Source organism: Hemitrygon akajei, chromosome 8 (assembly GCF_048418815.1).
Source record: "Hemitrygon akajei chromosome 8, sHemAka1.3, whole genome shotgun sequence".
Lineage (NCBI taxonomy): Eukaryota > Metazoa > Chordata > Chondrichthyes > Myliobatiformes > Dasyatidae > Hemitrygon > Hemitrygon akajei.
Window position 1 is genome coordinate 111931696 of NC_133131.1, and position 25138 is coordinate 111956833.

The following is a 25138-nucleotide window of genomic DNA, read 5'->3' on the forward strand; positions in this document are numbered from 1 at the left end:
GCACAGTGTGGAGGATTGACTTTGACAGTTAGTGGCGGTCATTTTGGTGACCAGTGTAATGGATGGACCTTGACAACCAGTGTTGAGTAGTTCAGTGATGAGTGTGTGGGGCAGACCTCAACAGTGAGTAGTGGTCAGATCAGCAAGCAGTCAGGCTCTTGACTGAAAGTGATGTTGAGTCCTGACAGTTAGTAACATCTTTTCCATGGGTCAGAAAATCAACACTCACATTGAACACCTTGCCCAACAGGCAAGGAACACGGAGGGTCAGCAAGTTAGAAATTTCCACACAATCCACTCTATCCTTTGATTAGAATTTGCATTAAGTGGAATGTTTTTGCAGCCTTGCATGCACAAAAGGTGTTGTACAATTTTTGCATAGCTGTAAGAAGTTCTTCACATAAACCACGTTACAAACTTCAAAGCTTTATAAACCCACAGTTTGATTTATCTCTAAGGAATAATTATTTCTGCTATCATACATTTAAACATTTAGATCATAGAATTACATTAATAAGACAGGACCTCCACAACCGACTAGAATCTATGCCTTTGAAATCACAAAGAAGCTCAGCTTTGAATTTCCTTGCTTCTTGCATTCTCCATTGAGAACTGTAAGTCATTGCTTCTGGCATCATAAATTAGAGTCTTGTTTTATATAAAAGTTTAATATTAGGTCTATATGTTAAGTCCCCGAGATGAGAACAGCAGGAGACAGATGTTAAGGAAAAATTATTAATGAAAATACCTGTCATTTTTGGGGCTAGGTTGATGCTGTGGTCGTACTGGGTGGACTTGGTGGACGTTTTGACCAGATTATGGCCAGTGTGGAAACTCTGTTCCATGCTGTGAAGATAACTGAGTTACCAGTTGTGATAATTCAAGGGACTTCACTGGCATATTTACTCCAACCTGTAAGTATTTAACTGTACCTTTAAATTGTTCCTAAAAGCAAGCTGATTGGCAAAATATCTTCAATAAATTACTGTTTGCCAGGAATTCAGCATCCTGCGTTTTTTCATTGATGACAGTTTTTATAAATAGTGGTAAATTGCTCTTCATGCTCATGCTTTTGAATGGTGTTATCTGTCTATGATCTATGAATGCTATAGCGTAGTCATTTAAGAAAACCAAACCCCTGAAGAAAAAGGTGTAATTCAATAGCCTTTTGTGGAACTGTGTCAAGAATATTGAATCCCTGAATTCAGAGATTGGTGGAGCTGTGGGTGGTGTAAAGGTCTATTAAAGAATAACCGGGAACATGGATGAGTTACAGAAGTGAGCAGAGAGATGGCAGATAGTTTTACAGGGCAAGTGTGAGGTTTTACACTCTGGGGGGTCAAATGAAAGGAGAAAGTATATATTTAATGGTAGGGCCTTAATAGCATTGAGGTACAGGATCCATGGAGTCCAGGTCCATAAATCACCAAAAGCGGCTACGTAAGTGGGTAAGGTGGTAAAGAAAGTGAATGCAATGCTTGCCTTTGGTAGAGCTATTGAGTTTAAGTGTGGCAACTTAAAATTTTAGTCAGACCACACTTGGAGTATTGCATGGAGTTCTGGTCAGCACATTGTAGGAAGAATGTGCAGAATCTGGAAAGGGTGCAGAGGAGATTTACCAGGACACTGTCTGGATTAGAGGCTATAAACTACAAAGGAAGATTGGACAAACTTGGGTTGTTCTCCCCACAGTGTTGGAGGCTGAAGGGAGACTTGATAGAACATATTCTAAAGTATAGTACAGGTCCTTCGGCTCATGATGTGCCCAGATCAATTTAACACTTCTCTCACAAAAAGCTCTCAATTGTTATTTCATCCATGTGTCGATCTAAGACTTTCTTAACTCCCCCTAATATTTCCACGTCTACCACCACCCCGGCAGTGCATTCCAAGTACTCACCTCACTTTACGTAAAAAAAATCCTCTTCTGACAACAACCCTCTACTTTCCTCGAATTCAATTTGTACCTCTGCCTGCCCATATTAGCCATTTACACCCTTGTCTGAGGAGTGGGAGATTGTGGAGAAAATTGGAGACAGGTCCTTGTGGATTTTACGTGTCAAGTTTAAAAAGTGAGCAGGGCCTGTCAGGACTTGTCTGTGGAGCAGAAGATTGCTTGGGTTATTAACAACATAACATGGGCCAATAAAAAGAAGTTGGGTTTAAGCATGTGGAGACAGTGTACCATCTGAGAGTCTCTTTCACATCCACAGAATCTCCTGTCTGCTCCCCTAACTATATGATTTCAGGAATGAAAGGGTTTTCATACGAGGAACATTTGATGGCTCTGGGTCTGTACTCGCTGGAATTCAGAAGGATGAAGGGGGATCTCATTGAAACCTTTCAAATGTTGTAAGGTCTAGACAGAATAGATGTGGAAAGGATGTTTCCCATGGTGGGAGAGTCTAGGACAAGAGGGCACAGCCTCAGGATAGAGGAGCGCCCTTTCAAAGCAAAGATGCGGAGAAATTTGTTTAGCCAGAGGGTGGTGGATTTGTTGCCACATGCAGCTGTGGATGCCAGGTCACTGAGTGTATTTAAGGCAGAGGTTGATTGGTTCTTGATTGGACACGGCATCAAAGGTTACGGGGAGAAGGTTGGGAACTGGGCTCGAGGAGGAGAAAAAAAAAGGATCAGCCATGATTGATTGGCGGAACAGACTCTATGGACCAGATGGCCTAATTCTGCTCCTAAGTCTTTTACTCTTACTTATGGCCTATATCCACCAGTGCTCTTCTCTTCATTTCCTTTTGAGCCACAGAGCCCTTCTCAGTGGGCTCAGACCTGGTTGCTATGGCTTTCCTTTGGATGGATGCCCCTCCCCAACTATATCTAAAAAGGTGGTATACATGCTATCGAGGGGGACCGCTGCAGGGGTTCTGCACTCACCCCATCTTCTCGCCACTGTAATAGTCCCTCATGCCCTTATACATCGCACACATTATCCTTCACACCTTCCACCTTCCTCAAAGAGATCCTACCACCAAACACATATTTACCTCCCTCCCCACCTCCACTTTTGACAGGGATCATTTCCTCTGTCCATTCATCCCTCCCCACTAATCTCCCTCCAGGCACTTATCCCAGCAAGAGGCCGAAGTGCTAAACCTGCCCATTCACCTCCTCCCTCAACTCCATTCAGGGCCCCAAATAGTCCTTGTGCCAAGCTGAGGTCACCCTCAGGGTGAAAGAGCAACAGCTTATATTCTGTCTGGGTACCCTCTAACCTGACGGCATGAATATCGATATCTCCTTCCGGTGAACAACTTCCACCCTCTTCCCATTCCCCACTACTCTGACCATTTGTCTCTTCTTACCTGCCTGTTACTTCCCCCTGGGTCCCTTCCTCCTTCCCTTTCTCCTATTGTCCACTTGCCTTACCTACTGGATTCTTTCTTCTCCAGCCCTTGAACTTTCCTACCCACCTGGCTTCATCTATCGCCTTCCAGCTAGCCTCTTTCCCCTCTCCCCCTCCACCTTTTTATTCAGATATCTTCCCCCTTCCTTCTCAGTCTAGAAGTGTCTCAGCCCAAACTGTTGACTGTTTACTCTTTTCCATGGATGCTGCCTAACCTGCTGAGTTCCTTCAGTGAGTGGTACACTGAACTATCTGATCCCTTTCTCTCTCCTGACAGTTACTCAACTACCTCCCTCCAGCAGTGTAACTGCCTCCTGTAGCTCCTATCTATGATTCATTGTTCATCCAGCTCCAGCTCCAGTTCCCTTACACCGTCTGTAACGAGCTGTACCCAGGCGTACTTTTCACCAACGTAATAATCAGGAACTCTGAGCTCTCCCAGATCTCCCATGTCATGCAAGAGGAGGACACCGCTACCCTGGGATTGATTCTCACTGTTTTAGCTAGGCACTGATAAACCCCAAACAAGGCTCTGCCTCTTCTCACTGAAACCTTTTGAGCCAAAACCTCAGCTCCCCACTCTGCTTCTGTTCTGCTCCCACAATGGCCACTTTGCTCAAACCTAACTTCGGTTTATTGGCCACAATCTGGTGTAAAAGTTCTCCAACGTAGAGTTTTTCTTTAATTATGAGAGGGATAAGGTAGATGGTCAGAATTTTTCCCTGGAGTAGAAATGTCAAACAGCAGAGCACATGACTTTAAAGAGAGAGACAGAATGCATTTTTTCCACAAAGAATGGAATGGATTAAAAGGAGTAGTAGTGGAAGCAGCCAATCTTTTGCACTTTTCTTTATGACATAGATGGAAGCCATTCGACTCATTGAATATGTACCCACTCAGTCACTGGTTCTCTCCATGTTCCCATCAGTTCCACAAGCCACCAAAACAAGAACAATTCATGGTGGCCAATTAGTCTTCCAGCTTTCATATTGAAGGATCGGGTGGCTCGTCCAGGATTGAACAGCTTGTCATATGAAGAGTGTTTGACGGCTCTGGGCCTGTATTCGCTAGAATTCAGAAGAATGAGGGGTGACCTCATTGAAACTTACCAAATGGTGAAAGGCCTTGATAGAGTAATGTGGAGAGGATGTTAACTATGGTGAGAGAGTCTAAGACCAGAGGACACAGCCTCAGAATAGAGGGGCATTCATTTAGAACAGAGATGAGGAAGATTTCTTTAGCCAAAAAGTAATGAATCTGTGGACTTCTTTGCCACAGGTAGCTGTGGAGGCCAAGTCTTTATATATATATTTAAGGCTGAAGTTGATAGATTGGTCAGGGCATGAAGTGATATAGGGATAAGACAGGCGATTGGGACTGAGAGGAAAATTGGATCAGCCATGATGAAATAGCAGAGCACACTTGATGGGCCATTTGGCATAATTCTGCTCCTATATCTTATGGTTTTCTATCTTTGGCAAGTGAAAGCAGCTGGAGGAAACCCATGGTCACATGGAGAATGCACAAAATCCACAAGGCCAGTGCCAGGGGCACAATGGAAATATGGCTGTTGGAACTGTAAGACACTGGCTCAACAAGCTTCCTGATTGGACCACCCCAAAGGGCTGAATTTAATGAGAAATGAGATCCAGGAATACTCTGTTATTCAGTTCAGTAACTCTGCTGCTTCAACTATGTTAGTGATAGACAGTGCAGTTCAAGATTATCAGTCGTGCTAGTATTTCCACTTCAATCTTTAAGGACACCCCCACCTCATGTCCGCTTTTCATTATTACCATCAGGTAGGAGGTGCAGGGCCCTGAGGACTCCCACTTAATGCTTTAGGAACAGGTTCTTCCCCTCCACCATCAGATTTCTGAAGGGTCCATGAATGCTACCATACTATGTTCCTCTCATTTTGCGCCTTTCATTTATTTATTTTGTATTTCTTACTATAACTTTTGATTTTTTTAAATGTACAGAACTGTACTGCTGCTGCAAAACAACAAATTTCATGACATGTCAGTGATAATATATCTGATTCTGATTATCTTCTTTGTCCAATTAGACAATCCTTTGTGTATGAGTGTTTGACCACCTGTGTGAGTAAAATTATCAATCCTCTGTGTGAGTAGATAGTTACTCACACAAAATGTAGTAAAAACTTTCATAGTTGAGCAGAACTGCGGAAAGAAAATCTCAAACAGTGATTGATCTCCAAAGAGATTATTCCCATTGATACCAATGATAAGGTGCAGACTTTCTCTTCAATAGAATCTCCTTGGCTGGTGTCCAAGGCAGGAAATAATGGAGAACAATGAAGTGTAGGATATGCAGTTGCAAGTCATATACCCAGGTGTGCTGTTATGCTGGAAGCTATAACTTTATGAAAACCAGCCTCAAATCATTAGATCCACTAGATTTCATGCATTTTTCATTGTTTTTGCTTCCAATCTTGAAGTCTCCTTTCAAAGGTCACCAATTCATAGGTTCTGCAACCAAGAGGAAAATAGTCCAGCTGCTGGAATATGTTGGAAATGCTCAGAACATCACAAAGTCTGAGGAAATGTTATTGACCTGCAACATTTCTTGTCACAATACTTACTTCCTGCACTGCTGAGTAATTCAAACATTTTCTGTTTTACTGTGATCCATTAATTATTACAAAGGTGTGTAAGTACTTTATAAACAGAGACCTCTCCCTCCACAGTAACTATTCTGTTGTCAATATTGTGTCCTTCTAAAGTATGAAAATCAAGTTATCTGTTAAATTTGCCAGCACCTCGGAATGTGTGGACTTTATTATCAGTAATTTTATTTTCTGGTTTTTGATTGACTATTTCGATGCTAATGTTGTTTTCAAGATTTGTGTCAGATCCCGCTGAATACTGGAAAATTGGTATTGGTTTATTATTATCATGTGTACCAAGATATGGTGAAAAACTTGTCTTGTATACTATTTATACAGCTCAATTATTACACAGTGCATTGTGGTAGAATAAGGTAAAACAATACAGTGTAGAGCCTACCAAAAGGAAGCAGTGCAGGTAAGCAATAAAGTGCAACATCAGAACAAGGTAGATTGTGAGGGCAAGAGTTCAGCTCATCATAGAAGATTGTTCAAGACTCTAGCTGTAGTTCTATTATAAGTTTATGTCCTTATGATTGTTTATGAAAATAGTTAATATTGGAATATAATGGAAGGTTATTGTTACTAATGGAGAAATCTACATGCATTTAAAGTCAGGGCCTCAAGGTTACTAACCTCGAAGTTAAGGAAGTGGATGTCATTTACCTTGGCTTTGAAAAGGCAAGCACGACAGTTTTTCACAGCGAAGTTAGTGAGACAAATCACAGGCAAATGAAACAAATGGAAATGAAGAGAAAATACTTGTGGTGCAAGCAAAGTGTTAACTTATATAATGGCCGGAGACTGCAACTGCTTGTGGCCTCCATACATTCTGTTGCTATAATGATCAGCCAAGCAATTTAGTTTCCACAGAAATGTTATTAACCTGAAATGGTATGGCTTGTTTTTCTCTCCACAGTTGCTGCCTGGCCTGCTAAACACTTCCTACTTGTATTGCATTTCTATAACCACTTTAAACTTGTAAAATACCTCAAGGTACCTCACAAAAACAAATTTAACATTTGTACACTAAGCCACAATGTGAGAGCTAATGTTTGAAAACCTTCTGTCATCCACTTGCTTTACAGGTCTTGTCATTATTTATTGTCATCACAGGTTTTGAATTAAAATAGTATGAAATGTTTTTTCATTGTGCATTGAGAATCTCTGACCCACTTTGATTGCAAAATCAAATCCACACATATAGTAAAATAGAAACTGCAGATACACAAAAGCTGAAATAAGTGTTTTTAATCATCATGTCAGATGCTTATCAGATCAGATAACATCAGTGGAGAAAGAACATCAGTTAGTGTTTCATATTTCAGGTGAGTGAGTCTTCAGTAGATGAAGTGACATTGGCCTGTAATTTAACTTTGTTTCCTTCTCCACAAGTGCTGCCCAACATATGAGTAAATCCTTCATTTTCTATTTTAATTTCACATTTTGCTTTCTATTTGTTATTATCTTTGTCTTGCTTTAGTTCATAAATGCTTGCCAGTGCCAACATTTGTTGCTGTTTTGAGGTTTGCATTCATGATTATGAACTTTCTTAACAACCCTTTTGCTAGTAATTAGCAGACTAAATAAAAATATCTCATCAACATTGCTGATGTTATGTTCTTGTGTTTGCACAAGATCTCCCTGGCCAGTTACCATAGCTATAACTAGCCAGCTCTCCAAGGACTTGCAAACCTTTTTGCTTGATTTTCACCATTTACTTAATGGCTCTCCTTGCCTTCCAGCCATAGGACAAACGTGACACATAAAAGACATTCTTCAAATCTTCATTGCAGTCTTGGTAAAATGTGTGTCAAACTTGAAATGAATGTAAATCGAAGGGTCTTCTCTTTCAACTCAGTTTCTCTAGCAAAGTGCCTGTAGGGCACTGTCAGTATTTCACTGAGGCCTCTGCTAACTTATGTACAACAGTTTGCCGTAAAGTACTTAGAAATAATTTACAACTGGAAGCTTAACTGAAAATAAGAAACACGCTACTTCTGAAAGTTATTGCAGCCACCAGCATGTGAAATGAATGCTAACTGCATTGAGAAAAAAATACTAACATATATGAAGGCACATTTTCAGGGATTTTATACCTAACTCTGCTGCTGGAATGGTAAAACATTTTCACTATTTAAATGTGGATTCACTAAAGAAAGTGTGCTCTTTTAAGAGGATTTAGTTTACTAAGGAGGCCCAACCCTAACAATGCAGCTTCCTGCAGAAGTTTTTTTTCTTAGCTGCAATGCAATTTCATGTATTCTGATTACTCTCTGCCTGATAACTCACTCAGCCATCCCTCAAGTACTAGCAATCTATCCAACTACGGAGTTGTCACAGCTACATCTGATTCTTCCCGTAAAAGCCACTGAATCCAACAGTGAGGGACATAGACACAGGCTGGTTGTTTTACTCCTCCCAAATCTAGAGATGAGGCCCGTTGTTGCATCACAACATTTGCATGAGTTGAGATCTAACCCACCATAGACCAGGACTTGGCCCCTGGGACTATCAGGCTCAATAATTCAGTGAAAAACTGGTTTCACCAGTTGGTTATCATCCTACAGCTGGAGCATCATGGAGAGAAGTACAACTAAATGTAATTTTCCTTTGGCTACAGAATACTGATTCTTTGAATGTATGTCAGTAAAAGTTTTTAAACTTTGAGGAAGTGAGTGGTGTGTGGTAATTAGTGCTACTCCCTCACAACTCCAGGGACCTGCACACTAATTCTCTCATAAACACAGCAGTTCCTGTTAAGGGTTTGCACATTTTCCCTGTGCCTACATACATTTCCACTGGATGTACTGCTTCCTGCAATATCCCAAGGGCCATAGTAAATTACCTCCTAGTGTAAGGAACTGATGTTTGTGAGAGAGAATAAGTTTTAGGGATTGAAAAGAATGGGCTGTTGGGATTGCTGTTCTGGAGCCAACACACAGCCAATGATTTGCATGGCTTCTTTCTGTGACAAATGATAAAGCTGCTTCTACCCGCTTCCTTTCCTTTGTATCGGAGTGATTCATACCGTTCTCTGGATATTTACAGTGCCGTGCAGCTCATCCAAATAGTAATTTTTCATGTGTGATCCTTAACACTGTCAGGAGATGATTTGATCTTGTCAGGTACAGTAATAAAAAGCCACTCCTCATTTCAGGACGATTTACACATGCATATTCTGGGATTAGTCATAAGACAGTTTCCTGCAATTTGCATCCAAAATAACAGCAAAGCTAATTTAGATGGGACCTTAATTCTGAAGGCCTATTAATCATTTGCTTCATGCAAAATAGGCAATATACAGTATGAACATAAAAACTTAAAATAAATAAATTGCCAAGCCAAGCTCGCAGTCTTATTTTTATAGTGGTAGTGATCTTTGGCATTGGAATGTTTTCCTGGAGAAAAGTAAGTTGGTTGTGAAAAATTCTGTTATTTATGATGTGGAATGCAAATCAGGTTTCAGAAGGCAATTATCATGGTTTGAATTGTTTTTTGGCAAAGAGCAGAGGAACATAAATCTTTGATGATGAAGGGTATTTTTAAAGGAAAAAAGCCAAAAATTTCATCTATTTTCAGTGCTTAGTTCAATTTTCAGTTCAATATTTTTAATGTATGGAAATGTTTCCAGTCTGTAGACTGAGCAAAATTGAATTGAATGGCAGTGATGGGTAACTTTTTACAAAATATTTAATAAGTTCAAGTAGGCTACTGCTGTAAAGATAAGCAGCAAAATTTTGATCTACAGAATTTATTGTAAGTCATGCCACTAGCAAACTCTTTGCTAATGATGTAAATACAGATCATTCAATCATTCAGAAGCGTTACTAAATGACATTGTGATGAATTGTTCTGCTTCTGTACAGTTTTTTAATATCTTGCCTCTGTTTAAAAATAACTAGTTTCATTTTGCTGAAAGGCACATGATGTACAAGGTCAAAATTTAGTCGTCGTACAGAAACTAAGCCCTGCCACAAGTCAGGTATCACTACTCTTGCAGTAATGCAGGTGACTGAACAGATGTGATGTGATTTAGGGGAACACAGTAACTTTTAATCAATATCATAGCCAATCTGTTCAGTCAAAGCAATCGACATCTGTCTGCCCAAAAATATGCAGCAAAAAATGTCATTTCTTGTATAAACTCAATAACAGCAGTGCAAATGTTGTACCAGGTAACAGAGCAAAATATGGAAATTACATCCTGTGGATATTTCATGTACATTTCTTGTCTCCAACTCATAAATCTACATTATGTCTGTGTATATGAACAGAATAATGGAAGTACACAAGTTGCTGTCCGGCACTATCAGCTCCTGATCAGCTGACTGGTGAAAAACAGCAGTCTGTGTTCCTCTATGTACAAACTGCACCTCAGTTCTCTGAAGTAAACGGCATCAGAAACAATATTTCACTTGATGACACATCTTCTGCAACTCACATGGGCTGTTTCAAAGTGTAATATTTTAGGAACCTCGGCAGTTCTCTGTAGCACTGCAAGCACCTTGAGTCCTTGAATAAATACCTCTACATAGATAACATCTGACCTCTACATAGATAACATCTGACTGTACAGAAACGAACAGCATCTTCCATTAAAAAGTTCCAATACACTCCACAGGAACACTCCCAAACAAGATTTCATATTTATGAAAGCAAAATTGAGTTAAAGGCACTTAGGAAAGATATTTTGAATAAAACAGTTTTAAAAACCATTTTCAATGGTACACAGCAAGTGCACAAAGAGTATTTCTCACATAATATATACATTGATTTGGATGGGATTCAAATCAGTATATTGACATACACAAAATGAAATTGCTTGCTCATGTGGAGCTCAGTGAGTAAACAGTACATATGGTGGTAATAAATGGAGTGAGGAGTACAAAAAAACTGAAGTGCAAAGATCGTAGAGCAATCTGAAGTAGCAAAAGAAGAAATGTGAAATAAACTAGTAATTAATTCTTGGTACATGTGACAATAATAAACCAATTAGAAAACTTTGTTGCGCTGTCGTCTCTGTAATTTGATTTTTTTCTGGTCTAGGGCAGAACATCTAGGGTAGTAGAAAGTAAAGGAAATGGCCAGGGGCAGATCTTCTTGACAATACTATTAGCCTTCCTGAAGCATCTGTTGAAGCAAAGCAATTCCCTCCTTACCTTCCAAAAATTCATTTAACCTAATACCGTAGCCACTTTCCACAAAAGCGAATTAAACATGCCAGCATGACCCTAGCATCTAATTCTAAATAATCATTTAGCTGGATCTTAACTTTTTGTACTTTCGATCCACTAGCATAATATCCATGTCCTTGCAAAGCTCAGCTTCAAATCCTTTTGTTGGAGGCATCAAAAAAAGTAGAAATGTGTGCTTGTATTTATGGCTGAAGCTGGAGGCTGGTGCACAACAGGAGTCAGTGGGCTGGATATGCTGTAGCTGGGATTCAGAACATGGACTAGATATGTGGCAGGGCTGGAGCTCAGAGTGTGTCCTCAATATGAGGCTGGAACTGAGGTTTGGATTATATATGCTGAAAGTTTCAAACTGTTTTGACAAGCTTAACAATATAAGCTAAAAAAAGCTACATACGTACAGATTGTAATGGTCCATGCTAGATGCTTAAAGGGTATTGTGATGACATTGAGTATATCTGTTCTTGAACCAAATCTTGACAGTAAGTCTTGATTTCTGGTAAGTTGGCAGCACGTTGAGATGCAGCAGCTTCTATGGAGTCAACCAAAGGTGTTACTGTATTTTATGATCGCAAGACCCTACTGGACATTAAGAACTTAAAGTACTATAGGTCTACCCCATCAGTGAGTTGCTTGTTGGTGGTGAAACTGGAGGAGCTGGCCTCATGTTGCTGCCTGTGCCAGAGAGTCATCAGAGTCGGAGTCGAGAAGGAGGTGCACCGTGTAACAGCAAATGATTGTCTTAGTCGCTTTTCCTGCAATCACAAGACCTGTTGGACATTGGTGGTGTGGAATGTTGCAAGTCCAATTCATTGGTTTATTGGCGAATGGTGGTGGAGCTGTGTGGCCTCAGCCATAGCGTGGACTGGGCCCCAAGCTGCAAGGTTGCTTGTTGCAGCTACCCAGTGGGAGGTGTCAGAGTGCCAGAGGCAGGGTGGCGTGATGCCCGTGTTTGAGTCAGTGCTGTACTCTAGTGTTCACTCAGCAGAAGATGAGCTGTATTGTGTTTAATTGTGGACTGCTACAGCATTCATAGACTCAGGGACTTAGACTATACATTTAGTTTTGTGACTGTAGTTTACCGCTATCTTATATGTGCTACATGTCCCTTATGCTGTGTATGACTGTTGGCACTGTGTTCTGCACCTTAGCCCTGAAGTAACACTGTTTTGTTTGGTTGTATTCATGGGTATTCCTGTATGGTTGAATGACAATTAAACTTGAACTTGTAGTTATTTGTCTGTCAGTACACTTACTGTAGGGAGATTCTACTGTATCGACCAAAGACTAATTCACTTCATTCTCTTTTCTGAAGGGGCTGAGCTCCAAATGATCGCTATTTCAAACAGTGGCCCCACCTTCCCAACAATGGAAGAAATGCTTCCAGCCAAGTAACAGATAGAACACGGTTAATTATTTAAATGGGGCACATTTATTGGGATTGTAAATTCTAACTAATTGCAACTCTACAAAGGGTTTTCAAACACAAGTACAATTCTTACGAGCTAGGAAAACACGACTGATTGGGGACAATCGGGTTGTCTGTCACCGAAAGAGGACTCTGGGGAGAGATCCTTCTCAGGTCGTGGCTGTGGAGTGGACTCTGTCTTCACCTTTGAAACTCTTCCTCACCCTTACTGCCTTCTAATATTAATACAGATAATTTTACAATTCTTCATTTTCATTCTCTTTGTGAGTCTTTGTTCCTTTGCAGCTATTTTCCATCCTCATAACCTCGCCTGGCCTTGCCTTGTTGGTAAATTCAGATGCATTTTCCTTGGTCCTCTCATTTACATTATAGAGTGACCTCCAGAGCATTTTCATTAGTTACACCCTGCAATCCTGGAAATAGCCCACATTATTACTCCCTTTTCTATTTGAGAGCCGATCATAATTACACCATAAATAAATGATGCCCTGAGGCCTAATCTTGTGTAACAACCTCATGTCTGGCTTATTATTCAATGTCCTCTCGTCATCTCAGTATCCACGGGCTGTCCAGTAACATCTTCAAGATCAAGTGACTGAACTGTCCAGGCTTATAACCTGATACATAGAGTTTAAGCATATCTCATGTCATAAAACAATCACATTACTAAAAAAAACAACTTTCTTCAGCAATTCCTTCTAATGAAATCCTACTTTTAGCAGAACTGAATTTAAAGTTGTGGCTATCCTTCACCAATATTTTGCTTTCACAGTATTCAAAGTGAAGATAGAACCTTAATGATGTTAAATGACTATCGATTTAAGTAAACAAAAATCCAACCAACACTTACAAAATGTTGGAGGAACTCAGCAGGCCTGGCAGCATCTGTGGAAAAGAGTGAACAGCCGGCATTTTGGGCCGAGACCCTTCGGTAGTATTAGAAACACCAATCCATTGTGGATAATATAATCAGCCAGTAAGTTTGAGAAAGATTTCAGCAGAAATGCCATGATTTATTCTAAGTATTAAATGAGGGATTAATGTCATGAACAGAGTGATACTAATGCTTGGAATTCAGTCATCATTGCAGCACATAACCTCATTGTAAGGAAAAGGAATATTGTAGGATGAGAAAGAGGAAATGCTAGTAATGGAAACTATCCATGCTTGATTTGGAGTCTAAAGGTAGAGATCCTAAATATACATGACATTTTTTTTTTAAGCTACCTTAAAAAAACAGGAGATGTTTCCAAAACTTGAGGAACTGAGTTACGGAGAGAGGTTGTGCAGGTTGGGACCTTATTCACTGGAACGTAGGTGATTTTGTAGAGGTGTAGAAAATCATAAATGGCATAGACAGGGTGAAAGTACACAGTTCTTTTCCCAGAGTTCAGGAATCAGGAACTTGGAGTAAGAGGGGAAACATTTAATGGGAATCTGAAGGGCAACTTTATCACCCACAGGGTGGTGAGTATGTTGAATGAACTGCCAGGGGAGGTGGTTGAGGCAGGAATGTTACCAGGACTTGGAAAGGTACATAGACAAGAAAGGCTTAGGGCCCGAAATGGGAAAATGAGACGATCATTGATTAGAATCTATGCTATCATGTGCACTAGGGCTGTTTCTATGATGTATGATAATGTTATGAGAAGGAGTTAAGCAAATTAGAAATATATCCATTGGAGCATAGGAGACTGAGTGGCGAGGGTATTCAAGGATATTTTCAACCTCTCACTGCTATGGGCAGAAGTTCCCACTTGCTTCAAAAGGACAACAATTATACCAGTGCCTTAGAAGAATAATGTGGGCTGCCTTAATGACTATCACCCAGTAGCACTCACATATACAATGATGAAATGCTTTGAAAGGTTGGTCATGACTAGACTGAACTCCTGCCTCAGCAAGGACCTGGACACACTGCAATTTGCCTATTGCCACAATAGGTTAACGGCAGATGTAATCTCAATGGCTCTCCACACAGCTTTAGACCACCTAGACAACACAAACACCTACGTCAGGATGCTGTTCATTGGCTATAGCTCAGCATTTAATACCATCATTCCCACAACCCTGATTGAGAAGTTGTAGAACCTGGGGCTCTGTACCTCCTTCTGCAATTTGATCCTCGACTAACCAGAAGACCACAGCCTGTGTGGATTGGTCATAACATATCCTCCTCGCTGACAATCAACACTGGTGCACCTCAGTGTGCTTAGCCACTGCTCTACTCTCTATGTACCCATGACTGTGTGGCTAGGCATAGCTCAAATATCATCTGTAAATTTGCCGATGATACAGCCATTGTTGGTAGAATCTCAGGTGGTGACAAGAGGGCGTACAGGAGTGAGATATGCCAACTAGTGCAGTGGTGTCACAGCAACAACCTGGCACTCAACGTCAGTAAGACGAAAGAGCTGATTGTGGACTTCAGCAAGGGTAAGATGAAGGAACACATAACAATCCTCATAGAGGGATCAGAAGTGGAGAGTGTGAGCAGCTTCAAGTACCTGAGTGTCAAGATCTCTGAGGACCCAACCTGGTTCAAACATATCGATGCAGTTATAAAGAAGGCAAGACAGCAACTATACTTCATTAGGAATTTGAGGAGATTTGGTATGTCAACAAATACCCTCAAAAAATTCTATAGATGTACTGTGGAGAGCATTCTGACAGGCTGCATCACTGTCTGGTATGGAGGGGCTACTGCACTGGACTGAAAGAAGCTGCAGAAGGTTGTAGATCTAGTCAGCTCCATCTTGAGTACTAGTCTACAAAGGGAGCGGTGTCTCAGAAAGGCAGCATCCATTATTAAGGATCTCCAGTACCCAGATTATGCCCTTTTCTCACTGTTACCATCAGGCTGGAAGTACAGAAGCCTGAAGGCACACACTCAGCGATTCAGGAACAGCTTCTTCCCCTCTGCCGTCCAATTCCTAAATGGATATTGAACCCTTGGACACTACCTCACTTTTTTAAAAAATACATTATTTCTGTGTTTTGCATGACTTTTAATCTATTCAATATATGTATACTGTAATTGATTTATTTATTATTATTATTTTACTTTTTTTCCCTCTGTATTGTGTATTGCATTGAACTGCTGCTGCTAAGGAAACAAATTTCACAATACATGCTGGTGATAATAAACCTGATTCTGATCTGTTCTGATCTGAGTGGTGACCTTCTCGTGGTGTGTAAAATCACGGAGAGCATTGATAGTGTCAGTGCACAGAGTGTATTTCACAGGGTTGGACAATCAAGAAAAGAAGGACAAATGTTTAAGAAGAGATTTAGGAAGAACTTGAGGGGCAACATTTTACCCAGGGGTGGTGAGTGTTTGGAAAAAGCTGCCAAAGGAAGTGTTTGAGGCAAGATATTAACATTTAAAAGCTACATGAATAGGTACATGGATAGGAAAGGTTCAGAAGGATATGGGCCAAATGCAGGCAGATGGGACTAGCTTAGATGGGTACACTGGTCGGCATGGACCAGTCGGGCTATGGGGAATTGATTCTATGACTTTTTAATACAGTAATGGCAAACTAGCCACTTAGAAAATGGAACATTATGGTGCATCTGCACTGCTGTGCTACTGAACTCAGTACAGAATCCATTGAAAGTTCCATTAAGCACTGAGCTGAAGGGTCAGATACATTTCATATGTAGTGTCTTTTTATGCATTGCTGGTACATTGGATGCAATCTCAATCTTCTGCACAGGGTCACCAATCGACACCAAAGTAAGTGACAGGAAGATTTTTTTGAAAACATTCTTTTAATTAATGTTAATAATAATCAATTTTTGTAACTTTATTGTAGACTTAATTGAATTTACTGTTTTTTTAATTAAAAAAAACAGAAAATGCTGGAATTTGTCAGATAATCAGAACAGCTATGTAGAAATAGTTAATATTTTCAGGACTACAACCTTTCAGATGACAGATCAATTTGAAACATTAACTCTTTACAAATGCTGCCTAACCATCCAAGTAGTCATAAAAATTCTTATTTAACTTCAGATTCCTTGCATTTGCATTTTTTGAACATTTTGATTCTTATGATCTATTTTTGATTGTTATTAATAGTAGTCACTTAAGTGTTTATCAGCAATTTTAAGCATCATTTAAAGAGTGCGGAAACAGCCTTGTGAGAAAGGTGAAAGTAATTACAATATTTAAAAGTCAATTGGGCAGGTGCAGAGGTAGGAAAGGTGTAGAGCAGGGGTTCTCAACCTGGGGTGCATGGACCCCTTGTTTAGTGGTAGAGGCCCATGGCATAAAAAAAAGTTGGGAAGTCCCCGTTTAGAGGGATATAGGCCAAATGCAGCAAAATAGGAAGAATTTGGTTGACATGGATGAGTCAGGCTGAAGAGCTGGAACAGTTCTGTCAGAAACCCATCAGAATCGTCCATTAGCAGAGCCACTGTCTGCACCACCTACCTTAACATTTCTCTGTCTTTTTGCTATGTTCAGTGCTTTTCCTTTGATTTTTACCACGCCCACTACTTTATCTGCAACTGAGAATGTTTTCTATTTTCAGGTTAAATGCTAAGGCCCCAGCACTAATCTCTGGGGACACGTTCTGTCACTGCAATTCAAGAATGCTTCTCTGCATCTGACCTTTCTTATAAGACTCTCTTAAATTCCACGAGGCTCAGTTTTATTTGACAAGCATTGGGACACTCGAAGCTGCTCTGAGCAAAGGTTCTGCGGCAAATGTGTTCAGTTTAAACCAAGATATTGGTCAACCTTGAAAGATCAGGAGGAAAGATTTTAGGCAGATACATAAATTTAGATGCGTTGCTTTATTATTTATTAAATGCATGCATTTTGGATTTAAGCATCTTCGACTGCTCTGCTGCTCATCTGAATACAAAAAGCTCCACTTACTTTGCCATTTATTTTGGTGCAGCAGCAGGCCCGTGTTTCTCACATAGGGAAACCCTGCTTTAATGAGTCTTATTAATGTGCATAATTTCTCATAAAATTGAAGGGAAATTACACAAGGTGAGCAAAGTGACTGGTAATAACTGTAATTAGTACAAATCAGTCAGGCACTCAAAATTGCCATCTGCAAGATTTTGCAAATATAGAAAAGAAACAGTATGCAATACAAATATGCACAAATAGAGCAGCAAGGAAAATGCCAATAGAGACGGCATTTGTTTGTTCCCACCAGGGGACAATGAGGCCATCAAAGTGGAAGATTTACTGTCAGCGTGCCTTGGATTAGCAGCAAAATTACAAGTTTATCACAAGAACGATCCAATAACTGATGGTATGTTTGAGAGCAATTGAGACCTTTTCTATGTCGTTATGTTGCAAAGATGGTGAACTTGATCATTTTTTAAAACCTTTTTAAAGGTCTCTGATTTTTTTTCTGTCTTAAGAGAAAATTTGCCCTGGAGATAAGGTTGCTACAGAGCATTGTCCTTAGATGAGTTATTGGCAAAATGGATCGAGTATATGGAAATAAACTACTAGCATTGTTCCCTCGTTTGGGATGTTAGAAGGCCTGGCTTGTAGGAATAGGTTTTTTTTTTCAGGTGAATAAGCATTTTTTTCAAGAATAATGCTCGCAAGATATTGTGGTTGAGCCCACTTATCACAAACGTCATTAAAATTGTTTGCCATCTCCTAGTAAGCAAACCACACTGTTGCCTTCACAGTGTTGAGGCCCTGAAGTGTCAAACACAAAATATTTACCTCAAAGGTTTCTCATGAAGATACTTGGCAAAATCATCATTCTCAGCAGAGCTTAGATGCTGTGCCATTTTGTCTCTTTCTGTGATGTTCACTTTGTGCTTTCATACTGTGTGTCTTGCAGCTCAGTTTGTCTGAGTCTTTACACTCCATCCTAATGGCCATAAAACTGACAATGTGAACAAATATTTGAAAACTCCTTTGAAGCATCTTAAGGCCAGAGGATGTATGTCTCACATCCAGTCACATAGTTAAATGCCAAATGGCATTAATTAGATCTGCATGGCAGATTTTGCCCCTGTTTATTTAGATAGTTGGCAGTGTACAGCAGATTCCTGCTGGGACTTTATATTAACAATTCATGTGTCCTGATTGCAAAGTTTATAGGCAGTCAGCCATGATTGCTTTGGGCAAATGATCTCTAGATGTTGAAGGCAGTATTCCACTGGGACAATAATAAACTTTTAACAGTTATAATCTGAACACAGCTGGATGTTATAGTCAGTTACACGAGCTTCTTTGAGTCTGAAGATCCTGAGTTCAGGTCCAACTCCAGAGACTGGAGTTAAATGAGAGTGAGTTCTGGAGAGGATGCATCTTTTGGAGATGCTGTCTCACAAATGCAGCATTTGGTTGAGGTCCATTCTCTCTCAGATATACATAGAGAATTTCTAATGGCAGTAATTTAAAGAACAGAAGAGTATTATCCTTGGTGCCTGGCTAGTATGAAAATTGCCTGGCACACTTCCCTTAGTATATGAGTGACTAGGTACCAATCATGTTTCAAGTATTTCACTCACTGGGATTGGGACATAAGAAGGGAGCTTGAGAGGCAGTGTGTATATCCAGGTCTTTTTATTTAAGATTTATTTGTCTTTGGCAGGGTTTTAGGGAGTAGGCCGAAGATAATAATTTGAGCAAAACATTATACCTTTAGTCAACTTTAGTAAATAAGGTTGTAGTGTTTGATTCATTATTCGATTTGTTAACTATCAAGAACAGTTGACCAGAAATTTCCTTCTATAATTTATTAATCAGAACATGAGGCTTTTAAGCAGTTATGTTTTTTTAATAAAAACAGAAGGTGCTCAACATATCTGTATTCCACAGCCCAGGAAGCATCTGAGTTAATGTTTCAGATCAGTAATCTTTTGCTGTTTATCTTATTTAAGTACTCAACAACACTAAGTTAGAATCAGGGGGGCATTAGATCTGAAAGCAGGCTATTCATCTCACTGATCTTGCATTGCCTACAGGTGTCCCCTGCTTTACGCCACTTCACTTTTACAAAAGACCTACATTAGTAGCCTGTTTTCGCATTACAAAGAGGATTTTCACTTTTATGAAAATTTTTCCCATATAAATTAATAGTTCTTCGCTTTACGCCATTTCGGCTTAAGAAATGTTTCATAGGAACGCTCTACCTAAAGGGGTAAGGTGGGGGGACACCTGTATCTGCACGAGCAAGCTAGTCAGCACCAGACCAAAGCTTTTCCCCACAGCCCTGAAATATCTGAAATATATCGAGTTTAATTTTAACAGAAGCAATTCAATCTGCTTCCATCAATTATTTACTGGTAATGAATTCCACAAAAGGATTTCACAATGGAAAATACCGGAGTCACTGTTTCTCTCTATGGTTACTGTCTGCCCTGCTGAGTACTTCCAGGATTTTCTGTTTTTGTTTAAGATTTCCAGAATGTAAAGATTCTGGTTTCTAAATCATGACTATATTTCCTTACATTTAATCTGACTCTTTTGCCAGTCATTGTAAATCCTGAACCTTCCATTCAATTTCGAGTTCAAGTTTAATTGGCATTCAGACGTACATAAATAGCCATGAACACAGCCAAATGAAACAGCGTTCTTCCAGAGCCAAGATGCAAAACACAGCACCAACAGTCACACACAGGACAGGGCACATATAACCCATATAAGACAGCAGTAAACATACAGACACACGCACAAAAAAAATGTAACTCAAGTCCCAAAGTCCATGGATGTTTTCAGCAGAACCAGACTGCAGATGACTATACTCCAGCTTGCCTTCTACCATGTGAAAACTAGGGGGCAGCACTGACAGCAGCATGGACGCTGCACACACTGCCTCCTGTGTCACCTCTCCTGGGCACCTGCAACAGGCATAACATGGCATAAGGCCGGTGTTGGGAATTCCATCGATGGGAATGGGTTTCTTCCATTTGCTAAGTCAAGACAATATTTATCTCTATCAAATCATCTCTGAATTCTCTTTGCTCTAGGCCTAGTCTCAACATCATCAGTCTATCCACATAACTGACATCCCTTGACCATAGAGTATTCTAGTAATTATTTTTCTCAATTTCTGCTGGGCTTTCATATTAATTTTAGTCACTAGGACTGATTGTGGCTAAACTAGTGCTTTATGGTTATTCCCTGCCTGTACAAGGGAGTTACAGGATTTCATGTTCTCTACTGATGATTCACTCAATAGTGCCAACCATTTCCAAAGTGCTCTGGGTGTGTCTGTCTAGGTGCCTCTGCTCCTCCTCTCTCTTTAGACCAGGGACATTTATATTCATAATATTTGGGTTTAAGATGGCACTTAAACCCAAATTTTAGGCAGGTGACAACTAACCGGTGGTTCCCAAAGCAAGAAATACAACTAAATACTTCATTAATAACACATTTTCTGTAAAACCTTGTGTTAAACAATCACCATAAGCAATGAAGTGGCGTGCGAAGGCAAGGCCGATCGAGGATCGAAGTGTGGATATGCGAGGCAGACTCAGAGAGAGGTCGCGGCATGTTCGAGGAGGAGTTCAGACAAGGTGGAGGCACGTTTGAGACTGAGACGGGGCTTCCGAAACAGAAAAGTCGGAGTGGAGGAGAGACAAATTCAGGGCCTGTCCAATTAAACCTGGAGCGAACTTTGACAGATCTAAGCACGGGGCCGATTGGGAAAGGTTGGGTACGAGTCAGAACACGGCAGCAGGATCCAGGTCCAGAGCATATCAAAGCATCAGAGCCCAGGACCTAGAGAGAGGAACACCCCGATGTTTTGATGGATTAAACACTGGGCCAGATGGATTGAAAGGGCTGGGTGTTGGAACCAGAGGTGGGGGTCGGGCCGGTTCTGCTCACTGCTCTACGACCTTTATTCCACTCTTCACTGAGCTGAGGCGCTGGCTGTGCTCTAGCTGTTCCGGGCTCCTCTGCTATGTGCTGAATTGAGGCTGTAGGCCTGCTCCGACCCCCGTGTCTGTGGATTCATTTCATTCCAAATGCGGTTTGCTTATTTTTATTGTTTGCACATTTTTTTTTCTCTCTCTACACATTGGCTGTTTGTCAGGTTCTTTTATGGGTTCTTTGTGGCTGTCTGTAAGGAGACAAACCTGAAGGTTGCATGGTGTGTACATACTTCGATAATAAATAAACTTTGAACTCTATCATAAAGTTTCACTGTGGACTTCTCTGCATTAATTTTAATCCACTATATATCTGAGTATTTCCTTACATCCTTTTGAATTCCATTCCTGTCTCACTCCGTATTTGATAGATTGGAGGTGAAAGTGGAAATGAGATAAACATAAAGCTATTGAGGCATGAAATGTCCCGGCTACCACTGCCTCTATCCTGCCCCCACCCCTCACTAGAATGGCAGAGCGGTGCAAAGCAATATTACTTTTTTATTGTGCAACTTGAAATGATCATAAATGTTGTTTTTATATGTTATTGATGTACAAATACAGCTGACGCATCGATTTTTATAAGGAGTTACAACCAAATTGACTCTTACAGCCAAGTTTCATGAATGACAGCCAAATAAATGTTATTGTCTGTCAATAAGAAAAATGCTTTGACTGAAATGAATTGTCATAAAAGTTTGGGATTCTTTCAGCTACTACAAAACAGTATATTCTCAGCACCATTTAATTACTTTTTAAAAAATTTTAAAAAGCAAAGTTCTTCATGATTATATTGCAAAATATTTTGTTTCCCGGCAGGGTCGCCATAGATTGTTGGTCAACACGGGTCTAGAAGGGAAGTGGTGTGGCCTCATCCCAGTGGGAAATCGGTGCAACAACGTAACAACAACCGGGCTCAAGTGGAATCTGAGTAAGTGTGAACTCATTTCAAACTTTGCTGAAATTTAGCTCCAAAATGCTTTTATCCACATGTGGGGGGGTCTGATACATCAACTGTAATTTTACGCCAACACTTATTGCCTATCTCAGTTATATATGTCACCTCTTGGGTATGAATGTGCTGTTGGAAAAATTTTTACTATGAATTCAGGTTTTGATCATGTGACTATTACAGTATTCACCACTTTTTTGTCTGATTGATGAAACTGTGTGCTAGACATCTGAATCCTGCGTGGTGATAGCATGACAACTATTTTATACAGGTTATTGATTTTTTAAAAATATGAAGTGTTGAAAATACATTTTCTGTATTTAATGTAGTAGCATTTGGAGCTAATGGAAGACTTATAAATGGCAATTAGTTTCAGAATTAAAGTGGGCAAATTTATTGCAAGACATTGTTCCGTGTGAAAAGAAAGAAGATTGGTAGCTTATTTGTAGGTCTGTTTGCTGAACCTGGAGGTTAGGTCACAAATGTTTTGTCACCAGTCGAGATGACATTATCAGTGCATAACCAAATGATGTTTCTGTAGAGTGTTAGTCTGACTCGTTCTGATCGGTTCGCTGTCTCACTGGCTGCTGTTCTCTGCTGGGATGGACAGCTGAGTGATCTCTGCCGGTCTGTATCCCTGGCTATTGGTTGTTGTGAGCTTTAGCTTCATGGGTGTCCGTGGCTCACCCCTTGGCCCCAATCCCACAGACACATAGGTTCCTAAATTGCGTCCTTCTTTGTCTTCATGCACTGAGATGATTGACGGAGGAACGTGCCTTCTTACATTTAGCTGATGTCCATGTAGTGTCTTGGATTGTTTTCCCCTCTCTGTCCTGTGTAGTGTTTGGGACAGTCTCCACATTGGACATTTGTTCTCTCCACATGGGCTGTTGGATCGCTGCGTCTCAAGATGAGTGCTCTGATGGTTGTGCTGGGTTTGTGTGGTTGGAGCAGTGTTGCCGTAATTTCATAAACCTGATGTATCGTAGGGTTAGCCTCTTTCTTGTCTGTTCAATAGGAGCTAAAAACCTACAGTTGCGCAAACCTCAAAAAGAAATAAAGAAGTCACCCTTTCAAAATATTCAAACCGCAATGGCTATCCAAGAAAGCTTCATCAGAATGTGTCTCGTCCAGAGAAACAAGGACGCACGTTTGTCTGGGAAACTACAAAAACCTGGCAGAAGCATAGAGGAAGAAACCAAGATAATTCTTAGAAGCTTGTTTGTCAATGGAAAATTCTAGTAAGAAGCATATTGAACTGTACCCAATTTACAAACCTGTGTATCTGTGGGATTGGTGCCGAGGGGTGAGAAGTGGAGACCCAAGGAACCAACGCTCACAACGACCGTTAACCAGGGATACGGGCCAGCGGAGAGCATTCAGCTATACGATTGGCTGGGACCCAGCAGAGACTTGTGGCCAGCACAACAGCCAACCAATCAGAATGAGTCAGGCCAAATAAACGCGAGCACTCCGCAGGCATGACACTCAGTTGTGCACAGATGATGTCATTTTGGTGACGAAACGTTTGTGACCTAACGTCCAAGCTTGGCCCTACAAACAAATTGTTCTGTGGTTTGGATGGGAATTAGTGCCTTCTGACGGAAATCTAAATTTAATCATTTATTACCCGTGTGACCATCTCGAGCCGCCGTCTTCACTGGTATACCTAACTCCTTATAAAGATTGACAATCTAAGTATGTGATTGATGGTACTGGTGAGCCAGACATTATTGACTGGAAACAAAGAGTAATCAAAAATTCAATTCCGTTTAACAGGGAACATTCTGGGAAGCTAGTATGTACAAAAGCTAATTATTTTTGCATTATCTTAAAAGTAAATCAGCACAGCCACAAGAAGAAGACTTTCAGTTTTCAGAGAAACTGACTGGGAGCCGTAAACCATATTGCTGCCAGCTCATGAAGCCCATTCTGGCTCAGTCATAATGGCAGCAGTGATCCAAGCAGCACTTGACCAGTACAGAACATTAACCTGGGGTTTCCAGTGTAAAAGTAAGGTTTTTACAGTTTCAGCAAAGTTCATGGTGGGAGAGCACAAAAGATCCTAAAAAATTTTGTCTTGATATAACTAATGGTGTGTGTCATTCATGCCATCATTTCCCGGAAAGCCTGTATTTATGTAGAAGATGGCAGCTTATCGTCACCACGGCTACAGGGAAGGATTTAACTGTATAGTGCAGATTGCAGTTGATGCTTTATTGACATGAATCTTCAGAGAACAAAAAAGCTTGACACCTAATTAGTTGACGAGATATTTGTCTCTGTTGTTTGGTGTCTATTTTAAATGAATGAAACAGCTGACTGGCAATGTGCAGATAGTATTTTTTTGTTCAGAGATAGAGCTGACATTTTCTAGGCCGCCTCTCTCCCAGCAACCATGTGCTATGTCATCAATCTAACTTAATGAAGTTTTTCAACTGCACAGCTCAAAAACACGTAGAAAGTTAAAACAAAGTTGTTGTTTTGTTGCATTCAAAAATTACTTCCCACAAAATTAAAATTAGTATTATGTATATGCATAGAGCCCTCAATGCCTTTTAAAAAATTGCTGATACTAAAAATCTATAATATGAACAGAAAATGGTGAAACCTTTAGCAGATCAGGCAGCATCTGAAAAGACCTAAGATATATTAACTTGCCTGCCTGACTTTTTGAGTGTTCTCAAAATATTTTTTAACCTCAATT

The 25138-nt window shown here is 40.3% G+C and overlaps 1 protein-coding gene across 11 annotated transcripts in view; it reads left to right on the top strand.

The window, feature by feature from the left end:
• tpk1 (thiamin pyrophosphokinase 1) overlaps positions 1-25138 on the top strand; it is a 380881-nt gene that overhangs the window by 204854 nt on the left and 150889 nt on the right. For all 11 annotated transcript variants that reach the window (XM_073054376.1, XM_073054384.1, XM_073054377.1 and 8 more), the window contains 2 exons: positions 768-914; positions 22299-22410. In XM_073054376.1, the coding sequence (XP_072910477.1) occupies positions 768-914; positions 22299-22410 (259 nt within the window). The remainder of the gene's footprint in view (positions 1-767; positions 915-22298; positions 22411-25138) is intronic.